A 24,194-nucleotide genomic window follows, 5' to 3' on the forward strand; every position below is an offset into this window, starting at 1 on the left:
TTTTAAAGCAAAAACTGGTCTCAGCTCTTAAAAAGCTGACTTATATTTGAAATCATTATAAATCCTGTGCCAATTAGTATGTTTCTGCACTGCTCTCCTGCTCTGCTATCTGAAAAGCAACCAGTTGAACTTGGTTATAAAATGAAAGGAAGGAAAAACACCCACTAACAGTAGGTGGATCTGATAGTGTCATTCCTACCCATGCCTGTTCATCATCCTATTTTTAAGAGCTCTTTAGTCAGAAATAAAGGAGCAAAATCTCAATTTACAAGTTTAGGAAAGACTGTAGAAATGTCTGTGTCCTGTTGGAAACAATGCACTTTAATTAGGGCATTTTTTAAAGCAAAGACAGAAAAGAAGTCTAAACTAGGATGCAGATCATTTACTGGCAGCCACTGGCACAGGCAATTTAAGGGCCTAGCTGGAAATAAATCCAGCAGACATTGTGGTACCTCCAGGACCAGGATTGCAGCCCTAACATAGCCAGGCTAGCAGAAATGTCTGGACCAGTGCCCATGTGAAATGTTTCCGTGGCACACTAGCAGGAAGAGGGGCAGCATGGTGGTCCAGTGGTTAGCTTTGTTGCCTGGCAGGGCTGGGGCCCTGGGTTCAATTCCTGGCATGCTGTCTGTGTGGAGTTTGCATGCTCACCTTGTGTTTGTGTGGTTTTCGGCCATGAGCTCTGTTTTCCTCCCACAGTCCAGAAACATACTGGTAGGTTAATTGTTTTCTGGGGGAACTGGCCTGGTGTGAGTGTGTCTGTGTGTGCCCTGTGGTGGACTGGTGTGCTGTCCACGGTGTATTCTGCCTTGTGCCAACTGCTTGCTGGGATAGTAGGCAGTTAGAAAATGAATGGATGGACTACATGAACGAAGAGATGACAATATGTCACTCAGTGTATTGGCATTTCAATTGACATCAGATATTTGCCTCTGCTTTGTTTTTTTTCCCCCAAGATGTTAACTGTGTGGAAATGCTTATTCGTGACCATAAAGCACATTTCAAAATGTTACCTTGAGTTGCACCAATGTGAAATACCCGTTACTTCTGTTTTAGTAAGGCTTCCACATTTTCGTCGGCACGCTCGCTTTTTTTTCTATCTTATCTTGCATGCAAAATATTTTTTTTTCTTCATTTTTAGCACTTATTTTCATTATGCTTTTAAAAAGTCACTTTGAAAATCCGTTCTGAATCCGCTAAAAGACTGAGACCGACATTGTGGGTTAATGTGAGCTGTAGATGTGCAGGCCTTTGTGGTGTTTCCACTCTCAGTTCGCCTTACATGACTATACAAATCTGCTTGTATGCAACTGTGTTCCAGAGACGATTGTTTCAGCCCTCACTTGCTTACATAATAGTTTGTCATTTGAGCAAACGATGTCAAGATTAGTGTTTACACAATCCGTCACTTTCACCACAAGTTATTGTAACTGATTTTTGTGTCCTGTTGAGTGTGAAAGCACTGAAAGATGTGTGAAGAATAATGAACTATAGATAGGATCTTCCATCTCTGTCTCTGATGGTGGTTCTGGGTTGATCTGGCTATTCGAAAGCAAAAGACCTCTGTAATTCTTCTAGGGAAGCACAACACTTTGGAGTTTACATTATTCTTGGGGAAACAAGAAGAAAAGCGACCTTCATAAGCTCTCAGTACTTTGGGCAAATGCGTTTTAAGATGGAATACAGAAGTAATTGAATTCGATTGATTTATTGACTTAATCTGCCTGACTGAGGGCACCACAGAATGATTGGAAGGATGAGGTCATTGGACACTGCCCTCTTCCCACCCACCACTATGAGTCGCTGAGGGTGAAGATGGGGTGGAGGGTGGGGTGTCAGGAATGATATATGAGTAGAGGTTGGGGTGTGACCTGCTGAATTTATTTCTAACTCTATTAAAAGTGACAGCTGACAATGAGTCATTATCAGATTTGGACCCCGCATGAGTCCAAATTCCTACTGCAAGTGAGCAACTTGGTGGAGAGTTTGAGACACAGCTTGTACTTTCCACGTTCGAGGAAACTAAACAAACGTTTGTGAAATGGTCCTTTTTTAAATCTGAAGGTTCGTTTTCAAACACAGTTTGATGGGATTAGTCTCCTGACTGCTGTGGGATTGTGTCAGCAGAGATGCTCCTAGTTATTTGAAGTGCCGGCTTTCAGCACAACTGTAGAAACCGAATGTTAAATTGTTAGGACAACTTTCAAAGTGTGTCAGATTTATGTACCAAGTGCTATGTCTCTGTAAGTCAACATAAACTATTTTAAATCCCCAAACACCTGTATTGTTATTCCGGCTTTGTTGCCATTTCAATGAACCCTCAGGCAATGAGGAACAAGTCCTACTTTGGAAAAAGAAAAAGCTTCTTGGGCAGAAAGCACCTGGGGATTTTTGATATGAACGTGTCTTGTGCCTGTACCCAGAGGGTAAAGGTCATCTGATTTGGACAGCTGTGCCCTCTGTGAGCGCTTGCTCTTCCTGTCTGTGGGTTTGTGTATGGAAGATTCCTTCCTCTCCCGGCATCCTGCCCTCCATCAGTAGCCCAGGAGGAACTTGATAAATCTGGCTCAGTAGATAACAGTTCAGCTGGCAGGTAACATCACTGACCAAGGATGAGGCATCGACATCTTCAAATTTATAGCCCGTCTGTATATTTCCATCTCAGCTGGAAATGTGAAATTCACTTTTCTTCTGATGAAGCATCACATACAGTGGAACTCCATACTTCCTATAGTCAAGTGCATTAAAGCCATATTTGAAGAGATCCTAGCCTAAGTACCTAAACAGCTTGTGGATAGACAACTTAAATAAGAAGATGTGCCACTTAACTACCGTCAGCATACTGACTGAAAGGAGCAGTGCATACTTTTGTGATAAGTAGGGTTACTCCAAATGCACCTCATACAATAATGTCTTTATCCACCTCTACAAGAATTAGTGGCTGGAGTGTTAAGTGAGTAATTTCCTTTAAAAACCAAAAATACTGTAGAGGCCATTCAGTTGTTAAAAAATGGCTTTGTTTGGCTAACACCAGCTAGTCCATACACACAGTCTTGGTTTGCTTAGGCCTCATTGTCTCTTTATTTTCTTCAACTTTTTGAAGTTTTTGTTTATTGTTTACAGAAAAGCCAGACCTTTTTTAAATTTAAAATGAGAACAGGGTGTTGATCAGCCACAGTAAAATCGACATAAAGCATCCATTTTAAAATAGATGAGTATTATTGTGTTAAGTATTATTGCTATTTCGACATTTGACTTGGGCTGTTTTTTTTATTAGGTGATATCAGCAACTGAAACCTCAAAGGTCTAATTACAAACAACTTAATGAATAATTATCATCACAATATTGTTTAAAAAGCTATAAGCTTTGTATTTATATTTTATTAAATGTTCAGTATAAATACAAAAAGGCAATTTTTTGGACTGTATCTTAATATTTCTTTATCAGTTAGACATTCATGATGGTTTAGATGGTGTGGTGTTCTGCACAGTATGTAGTTTTATCTGCATTGGTATCTAATCGCTTCTTCCAATTCAGGGTCACAAGTTAGCCAGAACCTATCCCAGCATGCACTGCATGCAGGGGCACCCTAAATGGGATACCAACACATCACACCAGGACCAATTTCCCCAGAAGCCAATTAACCTCCAGATGCTCCAGTTTCCTCCAACCTACAATTTTGGAATGCTGGGGGAAACCAGAGCACCCGCAGGAAACTGGCACAGATATGTGCGTAACATGCAAACTCCGTGCAGACAGCACCCTTCGGAATTAAATCCGGGGGCCCAGCACTGCTAGTGCAGCCACTGTGCCATCGCTCCACCCATCAGCCAAGCTGTTGTGTTTCTATCTGTTTTTCACAGGCTTGTCGTTTCTTTCAGATCCTGACTGGGCCTCGTTCACGTTGGGGGTGTTTATCTGTCAGAACTGCTCTGCGATTCACAGGAACATTCCCCAGATTAGCAAAGTGAAGTCCGTCCAGCTGGACATGTGGCAGAAGGCCGAAGTCGAGGTAATTTCCCCTTTCCCTTGCCTATCGCTGTCGTTGATTGCCTTTTTAAATCTCCGTCACTGTAACAGGTCCCAGTGCAGTGAGCATGGCACAGCTGTGAGTTCCCTGCCTTGAAACCCACACAGGGCAGAAGACCCAGAGGAGGTCACTGCTGTCTAGGATTCGGCACCCAAAAGAGCTGCACACATTGCACCACCGAGCTGATCATCTGCACTGTCGACGAGTTCTGCAAAACAGACCCTTGCCGAGCTGTTGGGACCCTTGTGCCTGATGAAGACAACCGGGGGATCCCTTTTCATTAAAACATTGAGAGGAAGAAAAACTAAATTGGGGCCTGTCAGGACAGCCCTTGCATCAGCTTGAGTCAAACTCTTGAAATCGGAACAAGGGAAATAGGAACAGCTTCAGTGCCGTGCTGAGTGATGGATGCTCCCTAGGAGCTGAGCAGTGTGAAGGCAGAGGGTGGTTTCATTACAGCTCTCAGTAATAAATGAGAGCTGGACTATCTGAAAGCTGAAAACCACTGACTCGATTAAGCAAAATAGGTATTCTAAACTGGAAGAGTGAATTTTGTCCAGATTCTCCCTTACAATCTAAAAGCTTTTAGTAACATTTCTGAACACACTGGCAGGAAAGCCCTTGCTTTTTCTTATGCTACCCATCAGCCACATATCAAGACCGAGCTCTTCAGAAGGGTGAACAAACAGGTGACTGACAGCCCCTGAGCACGTGCTACCAAGCTGTCCTGGTCGCATGTTACATTGTCATTTCCTACTACCAATTTGCATGTATTAAGGCAGGTTAGTTTTAATTGTAGCCAGATTGGACTCTGCTGTCGGCTGTTAAGACACCAGTTACCCTTCGTTGGACCCCGAGGACAGACCTAGAGATTTCATAGAGGGTTTGTATACATGCAAATATGTCTTTAAAAAAAAACCCACGATAATCAATCTGCTGCACAGCCTTTTGAATTTCCGGTGCTGCTTTGTGTGGCTTCTTTCCCTGAGTTCGTTTCTGTTGCAAAGGGGACGGATTTGCCAGGTTAACTGCCGCACCTGGCCTCTGTGTGTGTAATCAGAGAGCTGAAGTGCTGACCTATGAGATAGGGCTTCCCAATCCTCTGCAAGGCCAAGTCTACTTTGTCGATCGCTGTGTTCCTTCTCGGACGTTGTTCAACTGCATGGATTACCATGCCTTTGCATTCATTTGAGTTTTCAAGGCCCTCTGTGCATACGCCTGACGTCCTGTTATTGCTATGAATAGTGGAATGAGTGCCTTCCCCCTGTGTCTTGCTTCTGATCTGGGTAGAGCTCCTCACGTTCAAGGTGAAAACAGACGTTCACTGCCACAGGAAACAGGATTTCTTCTGAATATCAATTATCACGAGTAGTTGTAAGAGAGGTCATATTTCATTCCAAATATTCAATCATTACCCACAGAGCTGTCGTAACACCCTTTGGGGTTTTCGGTGGGTGAAATTGCACCAACCAGGGCCCTGAAGAGGACCTCAAAAGCTAATTATGTCCTTCTGTTCCTAACAGTTCATGGCTTCCACTGGAAACAATGCTGCTAAAGCCAAATATGAACAGAAGGTGCCACCTTTTTATTACAGACCGACATTTGCTGACAGCCAGTAAGTGATGTTTCTTTCCTACCTTCTAATCGTTCCTTATTGAATTTTAGGAATGTTTGCTTTTAAAGAATCCCGGGTATTTAGGTTTGAAAGAACTTTAATGCCAAATGAGCGACTTTTGCAGTCATTTATTGCGTAGTGCCATCACCTGCACTCCTTTCTGAAGATCTCCGCATGTAGCCTGATCACAGGCAAAGAATATCAGAGGGACAGACTTTGAGCTGCTTGGTTCAAGGCTAATAGACGACTCAAGTACATTTTACCTTGTCCTCAGAGTTGTCTTTCCACGGCTGATGTCTCTGTGGTGTGTACTGGTTAGGGAATGTCACCTCATGGTCAAAACCTTGGAGACATGGGAAAGACAGATCTAGCCTGTGTGGTAGTTACAATACTAACCAGTTTATCAATGGGGCTCATACATGATCACAGGGATCTTAGGTGTGTACATGGATCTCATCCATTTTGTTTGAAGGAAGCAAGATTATTCACTTCACCGAGATGGCTGGGTGCATCTGGTTGCTCTTTTTTGGACTGATTCTGATTTCTGAGCAGTAACACGTCATCTATACTGTAATTCAAAATTGTACACCTTATCCGGAATGAATGCTTACTTGTGCTTTTCTAATTTCGTCTCTTGATGGATGCTAATAATGCCAAACATCCATCCTTCCAACGGTTCTCAACCCCTTCTTTCACAAGGGAGCCGGAGTCTATCACAGCATGCAGCGCCACAAGGCAGGGCACAACCTGGACTGGATGTGAATCTATTGCACATTGTCTGCTTTTCTGAATATTTTCAGCCAATTAATATCCCACTGCATCCTGGGCAACATCCTTTATTGCATTATTCATATCATGAGGAATAATAACCTCCTCAAGGGACTGGTGGATGGTATTTCTCTTCCTTGATGAAACACAGGGCCTTTCTGCACACACAGTCACACATTGTATTGGGAGCTGAAAGTGTATCTCAGAGTACTGCACTTGTTTAGGTCACTTCCAGGATAAATTAACCTGCTAGTATGTTTTTGGACTATGGGAGGAAATTGGAGCATCAGGAAGAAACTCACACAAATACAAGGAGAGCATACAAACTCCATGCAGGTAGCACCCCAAGTCTGGAACTGAACCCAGGGTCCCAGTGCTGTAAGCCAGGCTAACCACTGTGCCATTGTGCCACCTGTGTCACTATATTACCTTTGTTAATAAAGTTGCAGATTGTTGTATAAAGTGTAGGATGTGTTGTTTCACATCTATATTATATTCTGCTTTACTTGTCTTCCTATTTTGGTATAAGCTAATTTCAGTATTTTGCCACCATTTGGCACTTGTGTGAGACACTATCATACATTGTGGCGGTGTGGTGAAAAAGGTAGTACACACCTTATGGTTTAACATATTTAGGATACAGGACAGTCCCATAATTCTTTTGAAATTGGCATCAAGTGTTACCATAAAACTATGTGCTTGAGGCCAAAATGGCAAAGCTTCAGATTTTCTATACCGGTGGACTCATTTCCTGATTATCAATTGGTAATTTGCATGTGTTTTGGTATACCTGATTCTACATTATGTCTTTAATCAGATGGTGGATCTAAGGATGCACATTAAAAATGGCAAAGTACATTTTTTGTGTCTTATTTATCCTGTCTTATTTATTCTATCTATTGCCAGGACCAGATGAAGGTCAAATACTGTGTGTCTAGATATGTTGATATGTTAAGGGAGTGTACTTTTTCACCACGCTGTATATGCATGCCTTACTCAATGGCTATTGGATTGGCAAATGCTTCGCTTTTTAATCAGTCAGTGCATCCTAGAAATTAATAATGTCATCTCACAGAGATATTACCATCTGTCCTCTTTAATGCAAAAGAGCCACTCCCAGAGACAGGAAAAAAAGTAAAACAACGGAAACTGGTTTTTAATTTAAATAGACACTCTTAATTGCGTATCTGCAGATCTCGGCAACCAGTGTGATTTTACTGTTAATTTACTGGAGGTTGGCGAAACAGCCCTGAATCAATTCCACTCCACAGGCAAGTGGTGCTGACTGGTAGGCTGGGTCAGAAACAAAGTGCTAAAGCCATCAAGTTAAATTGAACAGAACCACTTCAATCTGAACCAGGTGACAGGAGTAGTTTCCAGTTTTTAGATTGATGAGCCTGGACCTAAAAGTATCTCCTTGCAGAAATGAAGCTGCTGATTTCTGGGCATCCGATGCCTGATCTAATTAGCTGAATAAAGTGGTTGAGACATCACAGAACAATAACAATTGAACAGCGCTGAGTCACTTTCTCCTGTAATGCTCGCTTAAGTCAGCTGTTCCTGGTAGCAGAAGCCTGACGATGGAGATGAAACTGAATTCAATTTGTTTGTTTGCAGGTCCGATGAGCTGAAATGGTCACAAAACATGAAATGCCAACAGTCAGACCACCACCGATTGCTTGAAAAAAAAAGTTAGCTGTTGCAATGCAGACAATGTTATCCTCTGGCCAGAGGCATCTTAATTAATTTCTGAGTACCTTTAATGTCTGTTGAATCCCTGTTAGAAAAACCTCTGCTACGTTTTGTAGGAATATTTTGGCTTGTGTGGGGATGTGTAGGCAAGAGAATCGCGGTGTCTGGCAATAAAGCACTGCTTTAAAGGAAATCTGTGGTAATTCTTCCTTGATTTCAGAAACTGCCCTCTCATTTCTCCAACATTCATGCAAAGCGAAGGAAACATTATAGGCTAAACTGGCGAAGTTCCCTGGAGGGCTGAGTCAGAGAATGCACTGAGCTTTTAAGGAGGAAGAAGATGGCAGGTGCAAAAAGGGCAAGTGAGGAATGAATTTTGTTCTCCAGTATTGGATTTGAATCCATATTGTGAGAAGTGTCTCACAATGCTCAACTCCCTCCTGCTCTGGTAGAGCTCAGTAGAAACAAGACAGTTCAAACCAACAAGTAGCATTTGTTCAGATCTTAGACCTTTCCATCATCCATGCAAAAACTGAAATGTACACAAAACTGAAAAGATCTCAGCAGAAGACCTTGTGAAACCACTTAGTTTCACGGAAGTAGTAAAGATTCTGAATGTCTTGAGGAGAGTTCGCTTTGAAACGCCATCTTTCAGAGCACATGTCAAGCTTACTTTAAAATCGAGTGAATTTTTATCTGAAACCTCCCACATATCCTGGGACCTAAATCTCTTTACAAATTTGGGAATTATTCATATATTTTGTAGACTGTTACTGTACAGTGATATACTCCAAATGAGCTTTTGAACACCTGTAACATGGGGTGTTAGAGAGGTCAAAGGGCAGATATTCTCTTGACATGTTTTTTTTTTCTCTTCACCTACAAATCTTGTGGACAGGACAGGTGAGGTAGGTATATTGGAAAGAATATGAGCCAGAAGCAGATACTTTGCTCATGCTTGTTTGGTTGCTGTTATTTAAGTGTTAAGTGATCTGAGGATGTCAAGCCTTACATGAAAACTCTAGGTTGTCAGCTTCGATGGCATGGCTGGGTTGCTTGTTCCACACTCCCACAACCCTTACTGTATAGAGAGGATTCTTGGTATTAAATGCACTTCCCTGTAGTTTCCACTCCTGTCCTGTGGCTTATCTTTGCCACACCCTGCCTCTTGATGATTAATATTCATATTGTGCCTTTGTAACTGGAGCTGCCTCGCATGCTTAGCGATGGAACTAAACATCTAACCAGGCAGGAAAACCCACTGGGTAGTTTAAAATCCACATAAAATATTACAATATCGACAGTGCTTTTTTTTCCTCCACCATTTGACTCGCTAATTCTTAGCGTTGTTTGAAGTGTCTCAGTCAAATCCCTTAAAAACAACATCCTGAGTTTACTCGTACCAAATCCCTTGAGTAAGGTCTTTTGGCAGATGCTCTGCGTTCATATTTGCTCTTTTTTCTGTCTCTCCATGCCAGGAATTATCCCAGTCATCCAGAATGCGTGAGCTTTTTTATGTTCTGTTGTTGACGCTTCTCCTTCTTAAGCTTTCAGTTTTTAGCATCCCACGTCAGTCAGTCTGTCACCTTCCTCAGGGGTTTACCTGTTTTCGTTTTCAGCAGCAGCACGAAGACAGATTTCTCCCCAAATTTATCCCTCCTGGATTTTGTGTTCTAAAATCGGTTTATCTTTTTCATGTTGTTTTTTCTCTCCCTACAGAGCGCTTGCTGGGGATGTACTATATATCTGATCCTCACACTTTCATTTACTGTTCATTTTCTGCGTTTTTTATTTCACGTGTCCTGTGAAGCAATTGGGTCTTGTTTTTTCTGTGAGTTTCTATTTGCTGGGCTTGTATTACTGATCAACAGGGAGAGGTCAGTCAGTCAGATGTCACAGAAACATTTTGTCTTGTGTTCTGTACACTGGCTCCCTTGCAGGATTTAAAATGTGCCAATGAAGCTCGTTAAATTTCAAATTATAGACCTACGGCAGTGCTTAAATTTACTGCAGTGTCTTGAGCTTAGCTATTTGTGTGAAATGTTCACAGGAAAAATACATGCTTTTAACCAGAAGTGTTATTCATTTTTTTATAACTGATTTTCATAAACTTAATTCAAGTTTAAAACTCCACTTTCTTTGTCCTGAAATTTATTTGAAAGTTTGAAATAGCACAATAAGTTCCAATAATGTATGACTCATGGCAACCCGTGATTCTATATATATTTTGCAAAGATGACCGAAACTAATAACATTTATATGGTCGTTTGATCTTGCATGCAGAATTAATCGAAAAAACAGCATTAATTGTCTTTTAAAAACTTGACACAGTTCAACACATTAACATCAAGCCAAAAATAAAAATGCCTTTTTCCAGCAAGAGTTCAGGGGCACACTCTGGTACGCCACACTGTAGCTGATAGGTTTTCAACATCTTTAAAGTCCACTGAGGACATGAATATTTTGTAAGCATTCGTGTCTGTGGATTGGGTGTCTAGGGCTTGTGGAGGAGTCTTTTCCATGTTAAAGTGTTCCTGAAGCCTATCCTTCCATGATATGTTCAAATGAATACTCTCTTCTAAAGGTCTTTACCTTGATTCACCACATATCATTTCATTTGGATAAACAACTTATTAATTAACGTGGAATCTGGTAGTTGTCCATCAAACACAGCCACAAAGCAAGTTTGCAGAGTCTCCTGAGCCTTATGGTGAGAAATATGGGACAGAAGCTGTGTGAAAAACCTGCTTTTATCACATTGAGGCACATTGAATCCCCGAAGATCATTATAGGCTCACAGCTGTAGTGAAGACCCTTCCATGACCAGGTGAAGTCCAGCTCGTTTCTCGATGTGTCTGTAGTAATTACAATAGTTTACTGTGTGCAATGAAGGAGGCCTATTGGAAGACATGTAAGGGACTCAGAAAGGGACAGTGGCTTAGTGGTTAGGATTACTGCCTAGTTAATTTGTACTGGAAGTGACCTAAACAAGTGCGGTACTCTAAGATACACTTTCAGCTCCCAATACAATGTGTGATTGTGCGTGCAGAAAGGCTCTGTGTTTTATCAAGGAAGAGAATTACCATCCACCAGTCCCTTGGGGAGGTTATTATCCCTCATGATATGAATAATGCAATAAAGGATGTTGCCCAAGATGCATTAGGGTATTAATTGGATTAAAATATTCAGAAAAGCAAACAAAGTATTCTTTAATACGCAGTCCATTGTATCGCAAGAAAATGGTGTCGTTACATTCAGTTCTCAAATGAATGTTGAAGTAAACGATAGGGATTGTTGTATTTTAAATTTTGTTTAGACTTTTACAAGAATACGGGCCTGGAGAATTCCAACATAAAAGGTGAGTGCTTTTTTTCCATTGCTGACATTAATTTTTGCTGCTAAAGCAATGCCAGTAAATAGAACAGACAGCAGATGAGTGAGTTATATGTAGAGAACTGCAAAAGTCCCTCTTAATGGCCCTGGGTTCTTAATGTTTGATACGGTCAGTGTGTCTTATTATGAACTGATAAATTAGACTCCAGGGGCTTTTTAATCCTACTCCACTGGTTCATCTAGATTACTCATAACGTCTCCCATCCATGTGCATCCTCAACAAGATGTCAGTGTGCATTTGTGAGATTTATTGATGGCAGGTTTTATTGAACTAGTCATCCATTATGCAGATCCTATACAACATTGACGGCATAGGTTTACAGTCTCATTTTGAACTTGAACGGTTTGTGCATAGCTCCCCACCATGTCTTCCAGGAAAACGCTGAGATAAATGCCAACAGCCAGGAAAATATTGCCCTAAATAATTTGCAGAAAACGTTTCTTCACTTTCGCAAAGTAAATCCCCTAAACAACCGTAAGACACATAACATGATCACTTTGCTTTTGCAGTTATTCCAGTAATATTCTGGCATACAAATACTTTGTAGAACCGTTTGTGTATTGCACACCTCTTCTTCATTGTGAGTTTTAGAATTTGCAGAAATGGAGAGAATGTTAGTTTGAACCATTTCAATTTTTATGAAAAAATAAATTCCTATACACTTTGAACGTGACGACACAATTCTGAGATTATCTGTAATTGGGTAACCGAAATGAAAGGACTGAGCCATTTCAGAATTTATACATAAGCCAACACCAGAGTGCTGTGTAGAGGCTATCTAATGCATCTCCTGCATCACTGCATTTCTGATATCTGAAGTACATTTCCTAGGCCCTTTTAAATGATCTGAAGATTATACATTACCGGCCATATTAGTGTGGGTGTCTGTTGGTGTACACGTGTTTATGTGAGAATAGATTTTAGGATGACTAAGAAATTGCATGCAATTGATCTATTTCTATTTATGGGCAGTGGTTATAATTGCTGTCATACAGCTCTGTGGCCCAGGGTTCAGTTCCGGAACTGGGGTACTGTCTGCATGGAGATTTTGTATTTTCTCCCCTTGCTCCTTGTTCCTCCAGGTGTTCCAGTTTTGTCACGCAGTCCAAAAATGTACTTGTAGGAGAGTTGGCTTCAGGGTAAATCGGTCCTGGTACGAGTGTGTAAATGTCTGTGTTTGTGTCTGGTTGTGCCCTGAAATGGGCTGATGTCCTTTTCGGGGTCCATCCTGCTTTGTGCCTGTTGTTTACTAGGATAGGGTCTGGCTGCCCTGTGACCCTGAATTGGATAAAGAGATGACAAAATGAATGGATAATTTATTCACAAATATTACCTGTAAAAGTGTCTCGTTTTGCAATTACCCGTACCTGTGACCTTCGGCTATCACCTCTGCTGTTTGTTTCCTTACAGGATTCTAAGGGAACAGTGGATTCGCGCCAGATACGAAAGGAATGAGTTTGTCTGCGTCGAAAAACAAGAGCCCTATTCTGCAGGTAGGAAGGATCCTTGGATTTGGATTTATTGGGGAACTCCGCAGAGATCGTGACCCTTCCTGTAAGGTGGGGAGCTTGGAGTGATTACACTGGCTGACAGAAAGAGAGACCTGTTGTATCAGAGATATCTCATTTCTTCAACTCTAGACTAAAAGGCTCACAGAATCGCAATCTAGAGCAGTAACACTATAGCAGGAGGCATAAAATGCAAAGCAAATGCTTTCTGACAGTTTTATAGGTTGTTTTCAATTGCAGAAAATGTAATATTGTGAAAGAGCTGCATTTCTAACATCTAACAGTATCAACATATCTGTATCTTCATGTAATATCTGGTTTTATGTTTTGAAAAGCACAGGCTTTTTTGAAGTTATCTCAGTAATTTTATTTTCCATAATCTCAGTTATATGTATTGTGTTTTAAACACATTTCACAGGTAGCATTCCATTCTGTTTTTTCCCCACATTGTTTTAGAGTGAATTCTGTATTCTCACACCAATAGACTTAAAAATAGAGTTTGGTGGTCAAGACTTAACTATTCAGACAGAGACTTAAGAAGCTTTCTGTTAGTTCTGCTCTTTGGCTCATCGTCTTATTTCCTAAGTGATGTTGCACTATGTTGACATATCATTAGTGAGAAAATTAATGGGTTTTTGTTTCTGTGGGATGGTGGTCATGTGGGGGCACTTTGAAACAAAATGATTTGACCATTTTAAGAAAAGAGAATTATCTGATGACTAAAGATTTTGGTGTAAAATCTCAGTACTTTCCTGATCCAGTGGTCATGGTCACACGTTCCCATTCCCATCCTTGAGTTTTTTTTCTCCTTTACCAGCAGACACCTGTAAGGGGGAGATGCTGCTTTGTTTTAAAAAAAATCTAAAAACGTCTGGTGCTTGAAATCGGCAAACTACGTTTCTGGTGTAGCAGGATCGAAGAGTGGAGCTGTTACTGTCATTTTACCATTGTGGTACTTCTTTTCATAATCTTCTAGAAAATCCCCCTACCATGTTCTCCTTTTTTAAATGTCTGCCTTTCCATGTATGTTGTATTTGTTATTTTATGGCTGCGAGCAAAATACTGTGCTGATGAAAGCGTCCCATCTCTGTATTCATCTAGTGAAAAATCCAGTTTTCTTAGGATGTCTACCACAAGTGAATCGTATTGACAAATACCGCTAATATTAATAAGGCTTATGGAAATTCGTAAAAGATGGGCAACAGAGTATGAACATAAAAGACCAGCATTGCTTAAGTCAAATTTACATGGCAACCAGAGTGTCATTTTTCTCCAGTTAGTCGTCTATGCGTAAAGCTGGAATGATTTGATGTGTTTCTGTACAGTGACTGCTTACACTGAGTGCTTAACTTCACATTTTGTAGAGTAGTGTTTCTGGCACTGTAACAGACTGATTGAAGGTTTAGTGTTTAGGTTTGTTTCAAGCCCAAACCTCAAAAGGCAGTCAGCTGTAGCGTGGGAGGTCAGGGAAGGCTCCCTCCTAAGAGATGCCTGTCAGGCATTGTCCTGCTCTCTTGTGCTCTCTGTGGGTTTGACTTTGGAGATTAGGGTACAAAACCAGATTCTGGCAGGTACTAGTGTCTGTTTATCCCTTTTTTCCAACCTTTCTTAGCCTTGGAGAGCATACTGTCTTTTGAAGGCAAGTCTTTCATTCATTCATTTGCAAAGAACTCGATCCAGCAAAGGGTTGCAGGGGAGCCACAGGAAGATAAGGGGCGTGAGGCGGGATATGCCAGTCCATCACTGGGCAGACAGACACAGACACAAACACAGGCATGCAAACACTCACACCAGGGCCAGTTTTCCCGAAAGCCAGTCAACCTACCAGTGTGTCCAGTGGGAGGAAATCAGAGGAAACCCATGTGAACGGGGGGGAACATACAGACTCCGTGCAGATAGCACCCCTGTTCCAGAATTGAACTTGGGGCTCCAGTGGTGTGAGGCGAGTGCTAACCTCTATGCCATGCCTTCACGCCACCCAAAACCATCCATAACTTTGAGAATTTATAGACAGGTGGACATGGACCTTTTTTATTCAGCGGTAGTTCATTCGCCATGTTACAGAAGCCTTTATTCAGTATTGAGAGGTTGTCTTCCATTGTAGACTGAGACGTTAGTTCTTTTATTTTTCTGCGGTATCCAAAAAGTTTCACAATGGACAAACCGGGAAAGCCCAGGGGGAAACACGGTAACTGAAAATTGACTCTTGCAAATTGAGTTGGATTACAAGACCTTTCAAGAGCAAAGGGAAAATGAAGTGGATGTCTGACGCTGGTGTCGTGTGTAATAAAAGCATCACCAGCTGCAGAATGAAAAGGGGTGTTGGGACTCGACAGGGTCTTCCTCAGACAGTACTTATTAGCCATAGAAGGATTTAGGACTCTCTAATTACTAATGGGAAGAATAATTGTGCCATCTGAAGTGTGCACTGTTTCCTTGTAAACTGGGGTAACCTTAAGACCCCATAAGTCCATAAGTGTCACGTTAAGATCTAATACTAGGAAGACAGAGGGCTTTGTTAATAGTTATATCATTGTGCTCCAGAATATGCATTTGTTTGATATTACTTAAAATGAAATCTGCTGTGGAATAAAGATACTGACCTAATAGCACAGTACGCTTAGCAGACTTCTCAAATACATATAAATATGTTTTAGTATTTAAGCACCGATAAACCGGAGATATTCACAATACACTTTAAGGGCAGACCCTGACAAGTCCTACTGTACACATGTTTGTTTAAACATTATGTGCCCCAGGGTTAATAGTCATTGGGCTGCATGAAACAACCAATAAATACAAAAAAACTAAGAGCAGTGTCCAGCTGCAGGGTCCTTAGACTTTCATTATAGCTAGTCACAGATGTTAAGCAGAAATTAGGGGAAAAATAAGACAGCTTTGATCTGGAACAGTCAGTAAGCTTTTTTTCCTTGTGCTTACATTACAAATGTTGTGCTTTTGAATAGTTGTGCCTTATCAATGTTTTTTCAGACAAAACTTCAAATGGTGTTTTTTTGGACAATTAACAAACAGTCGATTTGCATCTTCCTGACCACGCAGTGCTGATGGATGATCCAATAATGCATTGAGCTCCTTCTATTGAGTTATCTTCAGGACCATGGAGCAGGCAGTTTTGATCAATGGAGGTTAACTTAATTTTGCTGCTTCCCTCTTGCACATCTTCAGCCTACAAATGTCTTGACCCTAACCTAATAGCTCATCTTAAAAGGATCAATTAAATATCGGTGAAAGAAATGTAAAAAATCTGAATGTCAGATCAATTCACTTCCAAAATAGTTACCTCACCATGTGTGCTTTTGTGGCATTTGAGTTTGAGTCCATGTTTTTTTTTCCCCATTTTAAAAAGTAATGTCCAAAAAATGAATTTCCTTCATGTCAATAAAGAAATTACATTTTCAATTAGCCTGGGGTGTCGAGACTGCAGACACAAGAATGCGTAAAGCTTGCTAGTCTCCTTTGAGGCTTGCGGGAAACAAAAGTTAAATGAACAGATTCCAGATGTTGTTCTTGCTGCTTGAAGAGGTTCTTAAACCTTTTGGGATGAAAAGTGTTGTCGGAATGTGAGAATTCAATGTGGCTCATGTGCGCAGGCATCGGCTGCTATTTTGAGTGGTAGAAAGAATAGGTATTAAATAATTTAATTTCTATTTCATAAACAAGGCAGACTATTTATACAAAAATATTGGACGCATTTACTCCTTGTTGACACAAAACAGCACGGGTGAATCCATCCATTGTCTACCCACCTCATCCAGTTCAGGGCCTCAGGGGAGCCAGGGCCTTTCCCAGCAAGCAACAGGCACAGGGCAGGGTACCGCCGAGACAAGATGCCACTCCGCTGCAGGGCACACACAGACACACATGCTCACACCAGAGACAATTTCCCAGGAAGCCAATTAACCTACCGGTAGGTCTTTGGACAGTGAGAGACAAAACTGGGGCACAGCACCAGATGCAGTAGCTGACATTAAAAAAAAAAACATGATGTTCTGGCATTAGGAAACCTGACAGATATAAATAACATTTTAGCAAAGCTTTTCAATGTCTGAGCACTTTGAACTACTGAGCAAATGAAATGGACACTTGCTTTTATCAGTCGTTGTCAATTAAATTGTCTTTGGACTGCACCAACAGTTAAAACCCCCTGGTTTTGAAAAAAATAAATAAATAAAATAAGCAGAATCAAATGTATTAGAACAACAAGGGATTTTCCACAGTTTGTGCTTTGCTAGTGACCTTTTCATCTGAAGAATGGCGTTCCCGGCAGTTTTAGCGCGAATGGCTCTGAGGTAGATCATCAAAATGATGGAATCTGACTGAGATGGCCTTTGGCTGTTTATAAGATTCACATTGACTGGAATGCAATGCCAGTGATGGGCCAGAGTTATCAATATTTATAGTGTTCCTCAATTGGTGGGGAGACTTTCTGCAATCGGTCCCTCCCAGCCTGGCAATAAAACTAATTTAGTGAACAAATAGCACTTTGTTGTTCTTTGTTCCCTGCGGTTCATCTCCCCCGCAAAACCCTTAAAAAACGGGTTTGTCACAGCATCATGTTGTGGCTGAAGGTGTAGAAAATCATCTTGGTGAATGTCACTGCTTTCCTCCTGAAAGACAACTTTCTTTTGTAATGGACCGTGTGCTGCCGTTTGAGGAACGGGTGATTATTCTGGGATAGCGAGGCTCTAAATGAAGAGAGGGCTGTCCAAAGGAGGGTTAGAAAAACACACTTTATTTCCCAAACGGGCCTTCTCAGCCACATGCCGTTCCAAGTTCATTCCGAAAGGGACAGACGAATTTGTTTCCTTACCGCATAAAAGAAACAGATGGTATAACTGTGAGTTTTCCTTCACTGTAGATTATTTTTACGAACAGTGGCTCATTTACTGAAAAAAGCAAGAACTGGTCAGTCTTAAGGAAATTTGAAAACATTAGACTGATAAGTAATGAAACAATAGTGTGAAAACGGCACATTCTGCTCAAGGATGGACACGAATTGCTGGAGTTTAAAGTGATAGTTCACAGTTAAGAAATAATGGCCTGATTAAATTGGTTTCTGGTTATCCTTACTAGGAATAAGCAAGAATGTATATTCACTGTAATAAAAATCAGAAGGATGTGTGTATGTGAAATATATCACTATAAATTATTTATACTGTATATATATCAGTAATACACTACATTACAAAATACATTGTTTATGTATGGACTGTGTACACAAGCACTAAACATTATTTCTGCATGAAAGTGTAATAGTGGGCTCAACTTTAAAATAAATTAATCTTACACTAGGTGGAAATGCGCAAAGCTGTGATGTTTATCGCTGACAGCAACCCTTAAAATCGAATACAAGAAACAATGGCACTCTGTGCACCTTGGGATGAAATTGTTTGCTGTAACAGTGCAGCTGCCTGCATGCCATTTATTTATTATGGATGAGACAAGCAGAGCCTGCTCTAGAAATAGTGTCCGGTTCCTGATGACATCATTATTAAATGAGAAGGAGATTCTGGAGTGTTTCTGGGAACTAATTCTGCTGTCAGTAGACCCCAGGGAATTTGATATTGATAGTATTTTGTAACGTTTACAGTTACTAATAAAAATTTAACAGTCAAGCCGGTGGTTATTTTTTTTCCCTCCAAAGCCACTTTCACAGTGTTTGATTATAATCACATTATGAAGGGCAGCAGTGTGGGGGGCTGTGGCCCAGTGTGAATTACAGGTCATCATGGGGAACGTGGTGCCAAGTTGGGGTTGACGCCAGATCATCTGCTTTTCAGAGTGTAAATGTGCTTTGTTTTCTTCTGAAACAGATTTATTTTCAAGCCTTTGCAGTGGAAAGTTTGGTACTGTGTCGGCAGGAGGAGGAATACAATGGAATCCTTCTCTTAATGTATAACTGAGCTGGTTAATAACTTAAATGGACAATCAAGTCTTTTTCTGAGGTGACACAAGGAGGCACGTTGGTAGCAATTGCCCTTGAACGTTTGTTAGCCCCTCTATGGCATTCTTTTAGTGCATGAAACGTAAGCGGTTCATTTTATTATATTTGTATATTTAAAAAAAAAACCTATTGTAAGAACATAAGGAAGAGACCATTTGGATCATTTTGCTTGTTTGGTATGTACTGTACAATAGCAGTTCATCCAAATATCTCATTCAGCCATTTTGTTTTGGAAAGGTGCTTTTCTCAAGGCTGATCTGTAAGCAAAGCATATCAATCCTGTACTGTTTATGCGCAAGAATGCAAAATGTCAAAGTACGCATCACAATACGTGTTTTTCGGCTTCCTGTTAAAAAAAAAACTTTCTCTTCAGGTGCTATTAGCAGTATGTGTAAAGTACATGTCTAAACCTGTCGCTTCAGCATTGGAGGGGAAAGTATTTCCCGACACAATATGGTAAATATTTGCTGATTAATTCCCTAAGTTGATTCCTTCAAAAATCCGACTTTTTGTAGGTTTGGAAGTCAGAGGAAACATTCAGCATCAAGCTATAGCCAGAATCTGAATACATGATCACTTACTGAAACGTCAGTGTGCCTCTATAATAAAACTACATCTCCGTTCCGATGTTGATGACCATCATATTGCCATTCACACTGGGAATACCATGTTTCCTGTACCAGCGGTCAGGGAAAGTTACTTTCGTTGCTGAACTAGCTTGCCGTCTGCCATCTACCCATCCATTTTGCACCGGCTTCATCCAGTTCAGGGTCAGGGGAGAGCCAGAGCCTGTCCCAGGGTAAGGCAGGGTACGTCCTAGAGAAGTGGTTAGAAAATGGGTGATGGATCTGACCGCTGTGCAGCCAGCAAGCTTGTAGATTAATTGGATTCTCAGCATCTGGCAGTGGCTGTGCGTGGGTGCTGGGAGAGCTCTGGGTGGTGGTGTCAGCCTGTGACAGCAGTGCGCCGGGCTGCACAACCACTTGGCCTGCCTGCTGGCCCTCGGCCCAGTTTCCCAACAGAAGCTGATTCAAGGCAGTGCAGGAAGGGGAGGTGGAGCCTTCGTCCGACAGTTGTGATGGAGTGAGCTGAGAAGAGGGATCTCGCTCGCAAACCTTGCCATAAATGCCACATGCGGGATGTTTTGTGCAATCCTTTTTTTTTTGTTCATTGTTCGATTTTGTGTGTTTAAATATTTTGCACCTCCATTTACAATTTCTAATCCACTTATCCAATTCATTGTTGTTGGGGGGGGGATCCTATCCCAGCAAGCAGTAGGCATAAGATGGGGTACATCCTGGATGGGGTGTCAGTCTATTGCAGGGCAGACAGACACGCATGCAGACATGCACAGACTCCCACCAAGGCCAGTCTTCACAGAAGCCAAGTATCAGTATGGTAGGGCTGTAGAAGGAAACCAGAGCATCTGGAGGAAACCCACATGATCGTAAGGAGATCATACAAACTCCACACAGACAGCACCAGGAATTGAAGCCGGTACTCCAGTACCGGGAGACAGCAATGCCTACTGCTGCACCACAATGACACCCATACTGTACATTGTGCAGTCAACATCAAATTATTAGGTTCATAACTTTTTAACTTTTATCAGTGTTTAGACGTGTGTTTCATGCTGTGCCACATTTGTAAGGTTTCTTGAAAAAAAACTTTAAACAATGCAGTGTCAAACGATTCTGGAGAGGCACAGTGCTGCTTAAAAATATTAGCTAGGCAATCTTGACGACACCTGGAGAATGTAAGCTAATAATAATAAGCAAATAATCCAATTAGGTCACTCAGCTCAGCTGAGAGGAGAATAAAAAGATGCTGATTCTCTGGAACCAAAATTCAAAATGACTGTGCTAAGCTCAAGCATGTAATGGAAATGCATTCCACAAAGCTAAATTACATATATTAGTGTTTTAAAACAGGAAGGGCTGTTTACAATAAATCAGGCTCTCGGAGCTCACAGCATGGACAACTTTGACGTTTTCTTGTGATGGATGGCAAGACAGCTCAACCACTTCCATCATTACTTGATTAATGACAAGCTGAAGCAGGTAGCAATGGCGTCCACTGTCTGTAGAGGAGTCTGCATGTGTCTGTATCTAAAGAGTGACAATATCTCAACAGAAAAGATTGGATACTGTCCTCCCCAGGTTTATGGCTTTTGCTGGCTAATCATTTGCAGGCTGCCTTAAACTCATGAACATTACATCAGACTTGAAAGTGCCATCTCACCTAGATTGGCTTTGATATCAGCTTAACTGATACCAGTTTCACCTTGACGATTTGCTGAAGACAATCAACTTATTGAATTGAATTTACCATAACTTTATGACAACAGGCACCCAAAGTGGAGAATGAGTGTTTTAAAAGCACCAAAGACAAACAAACCTCAAAAGAAGTAAACGGAGACCCCTGCATACTTGTACATGCCTCATTATCTTACCAGACAGTAACGCCTTGAATTTTTAATTGTTGATTGATTTTTTTCTTCTTGAAGGCTGAAGGGTTTGCCCCTCATGAAATATGGTGAACAACTCATTGACATATAGGTAATGTAAATCTGTGTGGGCCAGAGGCATGAGACTGTATTCCTTAGGACAAATAGACAATGGCTTTTGTGTCTGTCATCAATACCACTAAGTGATCTCACTCCCTTTATAATGGCTGGCCTTATGAAATATTAATGAAGTTGTCTAAGCCTTGACAACATACTTGTGGAAAGAGTCCAGGTTAATCTCTTGTAGCTTCGAGGGTGAAAGAATGTTCCTAAAATTTCTAAAAGATACCTTAAAATTATTCGAGAGCACTTCTGTGTGGTCTAAAGCTATTAAAGACCAGAGGTCAGTTTAGAAAAGAAAATGGGAAACTGTAAAATGCTGGAGAGCTTATTTTATTGAACGATGTACACAGCAACAGTGTTACATCAGCTTCAATAAACTTTTGTTATGCTTCTGTTCAAACCAATTCACAAGAAAAGCCTATTGGAATTTGTACTGTAAGAACCTGATTTTTGTAATGGCTCATTATCTCAGCTCACAAACCCCATGACTGCAAATGAGAATGAGGAACTGGAGATAGACTCTGCCCTCCAGCATCAACCAGCCCGCCTTCCAGCCTCTCACCTCCTGACACATCACACGCAGCACACCCCCACGCTGGATGTTCAGGACTGAATATATTTGTTGGTACATTTCATCATCGTAAATATAGATTGGGTTATTTTTTTTATAATACCATTGCAATTTCATTATTATCATCATGTAAACATCTCACAGACATCGCACTCACACCTCTTGATTGGCCTCTCTTTCTGTCCCCTGCTCCCGCCTCTCGCTCCTCCTCTCTCCCAGCCTTTGTTCTCCCGCTACATTACCTTTGCCTACTGCCTTGTCTCTCTCACACCTGAAGAAGGCTCCATGGCCGAAACGTTGTGTTCTCTTTCTTCTTTTTTTCAGCATGGAATAAACCCATTACTTGTTCCTTTGCAGCCTACGCATGCTGACGCCTATACCCACCTGAAAAATCTCACAGACATGATTGAGAAAGGCCATATAAGATTCTGACATTTCTTAATTTGTGAAAAATACAATTCCATACTGAGGCCACAGCTGCAATTCTGTTTATGTTGTGGTCCCATATTATAAAATCATGCATGACTTTCAGAAAATTCCCAGAAAGCCAACAATACATCCAATCATGCATTGACTTGATGATCAAAAAATTAATGAAAGCCAGCAAGTTAATTAGTACAAATTCATCTGTATATACTTCCTCAGAAGTATATCAGAATTAGTATACTTTTACGTTGAAAATCAGAATTTTATAGGCTGGTGTGTTAGGCCTATTTGGACAGTAACACAAAATGTGCAAGAGATAACAAAAAAGTAATGGCAGAAAACTTGACAAACTGATTCTGCATAGTGGGAATGCCCTGCTTCTACAGATCATTCAGATAAAGGTGCTAATTTCAGGCTTCCTTATCTGAATTAGCACAGGATGTGTCTCTGAGGCTGTATTTTCTCTCAGAACCTGAAATGAACAAAAGTCAACCAGCTTCAAAATGGACTCTCCTCTTCTGACTTCACGCTTGCTCCTGAAAGCTGACTAGAATGTGAGAAACCACATCAGCTGTGGTGAGAACTTTGTCAAGCACTTATGAAACAGGTTTTCCCATGACCCTCACCTCCTAAAGTCATGTAGGCATTATTAACCTGACGGGGCCGAGAAAATATTGTGAGAGAGCTGCAGGGTAATACAACTTTATACGGGTTGGTATTTCTGCAATGAACCTGTTCTGAGTGACATTGCAGGTAGGCAAAAATCAAATTCAAGCAAATATTTGAAGCAAAAAGTGGTGGTCGGAGGGTTTAGCCAGGGAGGAGATTGATTTCAGAATTGATTTAGTTTCTCAGAGGGTATCGATCGGTGAGATAATCTGGGGTGAATTATTCATTTCCTTTTACTGGAGAGAGCTCATCCCTGCCAAAGGAGGCAGGCGTGTGCACAGATTTGAGAGGATGTTATTATTATAATTAATTGCGTACTGTGCTGTGCAACTTTTTTTTAATTCATGAAGTACTTGGTGTGGATCCAAAAATAGAAGACAAGATTTATTCTCAGCACTGTAGTTCACTTTTAACATGCAGACAGGTGGGATATAATTTGTTTTATAGTCTACGCCTTTAAGTTAACTCCAATGTTATGTCACTTCATCAACGTAAAAATATACTACTGCACCTTCAGGGCTAACATTTACGATGGATGAATGTCCACTGGGAACAGATTATAGATTAAAACGTCTTTTTTAAAATTAAAATGTAATGTTGTAATGTAAATTGAGATGCCCCTTTATCCAAGATCTAAATATTTTTTTTTTGCTCAGTGAATGTGCTCTGTTTTTTCTTGTTATGCATGTGTATTTAAATTGAACCCTGCTGTTAATTTCCTTGCAGGATACAGAGAAGGGTTTCTATGGAAACGAGGGAGAGACAATGGACAGTTTTTAAGCAGAAAATTTATTCTGTCTGAGCGCGAGGGAGCCTTGAAGTACTTCAACAAACATGATGTAAGTATGCAAATTGTACAGTGTCAGAGCAGTTTCCATAATGGCAGTTTATCCTTGTTTCACCTTTTTAGCACAAGTCATTGGTAGAAATCCCCCAAAGATGGCAGATTTATCTACCAGCAGACTGATGCAGTTTAATTGTTCCGC

The 24,194-nt window shown here is 40.9% G+C and overlaps 1 protein-coding gene and 2 long non-coding RNA genes across 3 annotated transcripts in view; 2 read left to right on the top strand and 1 right to left on the bottom strand.

Moving 5' to 3' along the window:
• LOC148645222 (uncharacterized) overlaps positions 1 to 24,194 on the bottom strand; it is a 229,465-nt gene that overhangs the window by 72,832 nt on the left and 132,439 nt on the right. The gene's annotated exons all lie outside the window — the stretch shown is intronic.
• The window catches only part of LOC148645227 (uncharacterized), a 197,263-nt gene that overhangs the window by 43,248 nt on the left and 129,821 nt on the right, over positions 1 to 24,194 (top strand). The window lies entirely within an intron of this gene.
• Positions 1 to 24,194, top strand: part of LOC148645231 (arf-GAP with dual PH domain-containing protein 1) — a 45,578-nt gene that overhangs the window by 10,187 nt on the left and 11,197 nt on the right. The window contains exons 2-5 of the mRNA XM_088612456.1: positions 3,883 to 4,013; positions 5,555 to 5,646; positions 12,911 to 12,993; positions 23,935 to 24,047. Coding sequence (XP_088468582.1) covers positions 3,883 to 4,013; positions 5,555 to 5,646; positions 12,911 to 12,993; positions 23,935 to 24,047 — 419 coding nt within the window. The remainder of the gene's footprint in view (positions 1 to 3,882; positions 4,014 to 5,554; positions 5,647 to 12,910; positions 12,994 to 23,934; positions 24,048 to 24,194) is intronic.

Source organism: Lepisosteus platostomus, chromosome 19, assembly GCF_059453375.1.
Source record: "Lepisosteus platostomus isolate fLepPlt1 chromosome 19, fLepPlt1.hap1, whole genome shotgun sequence".
In the NCBI taxonomy this organism is placed as follows: Eukaryota; Metazoa; Chordata; class Actinopteri; order Semionotiformes; family Lepisosteidae; genus Lepisosteus; species Lepisosteus platostomus.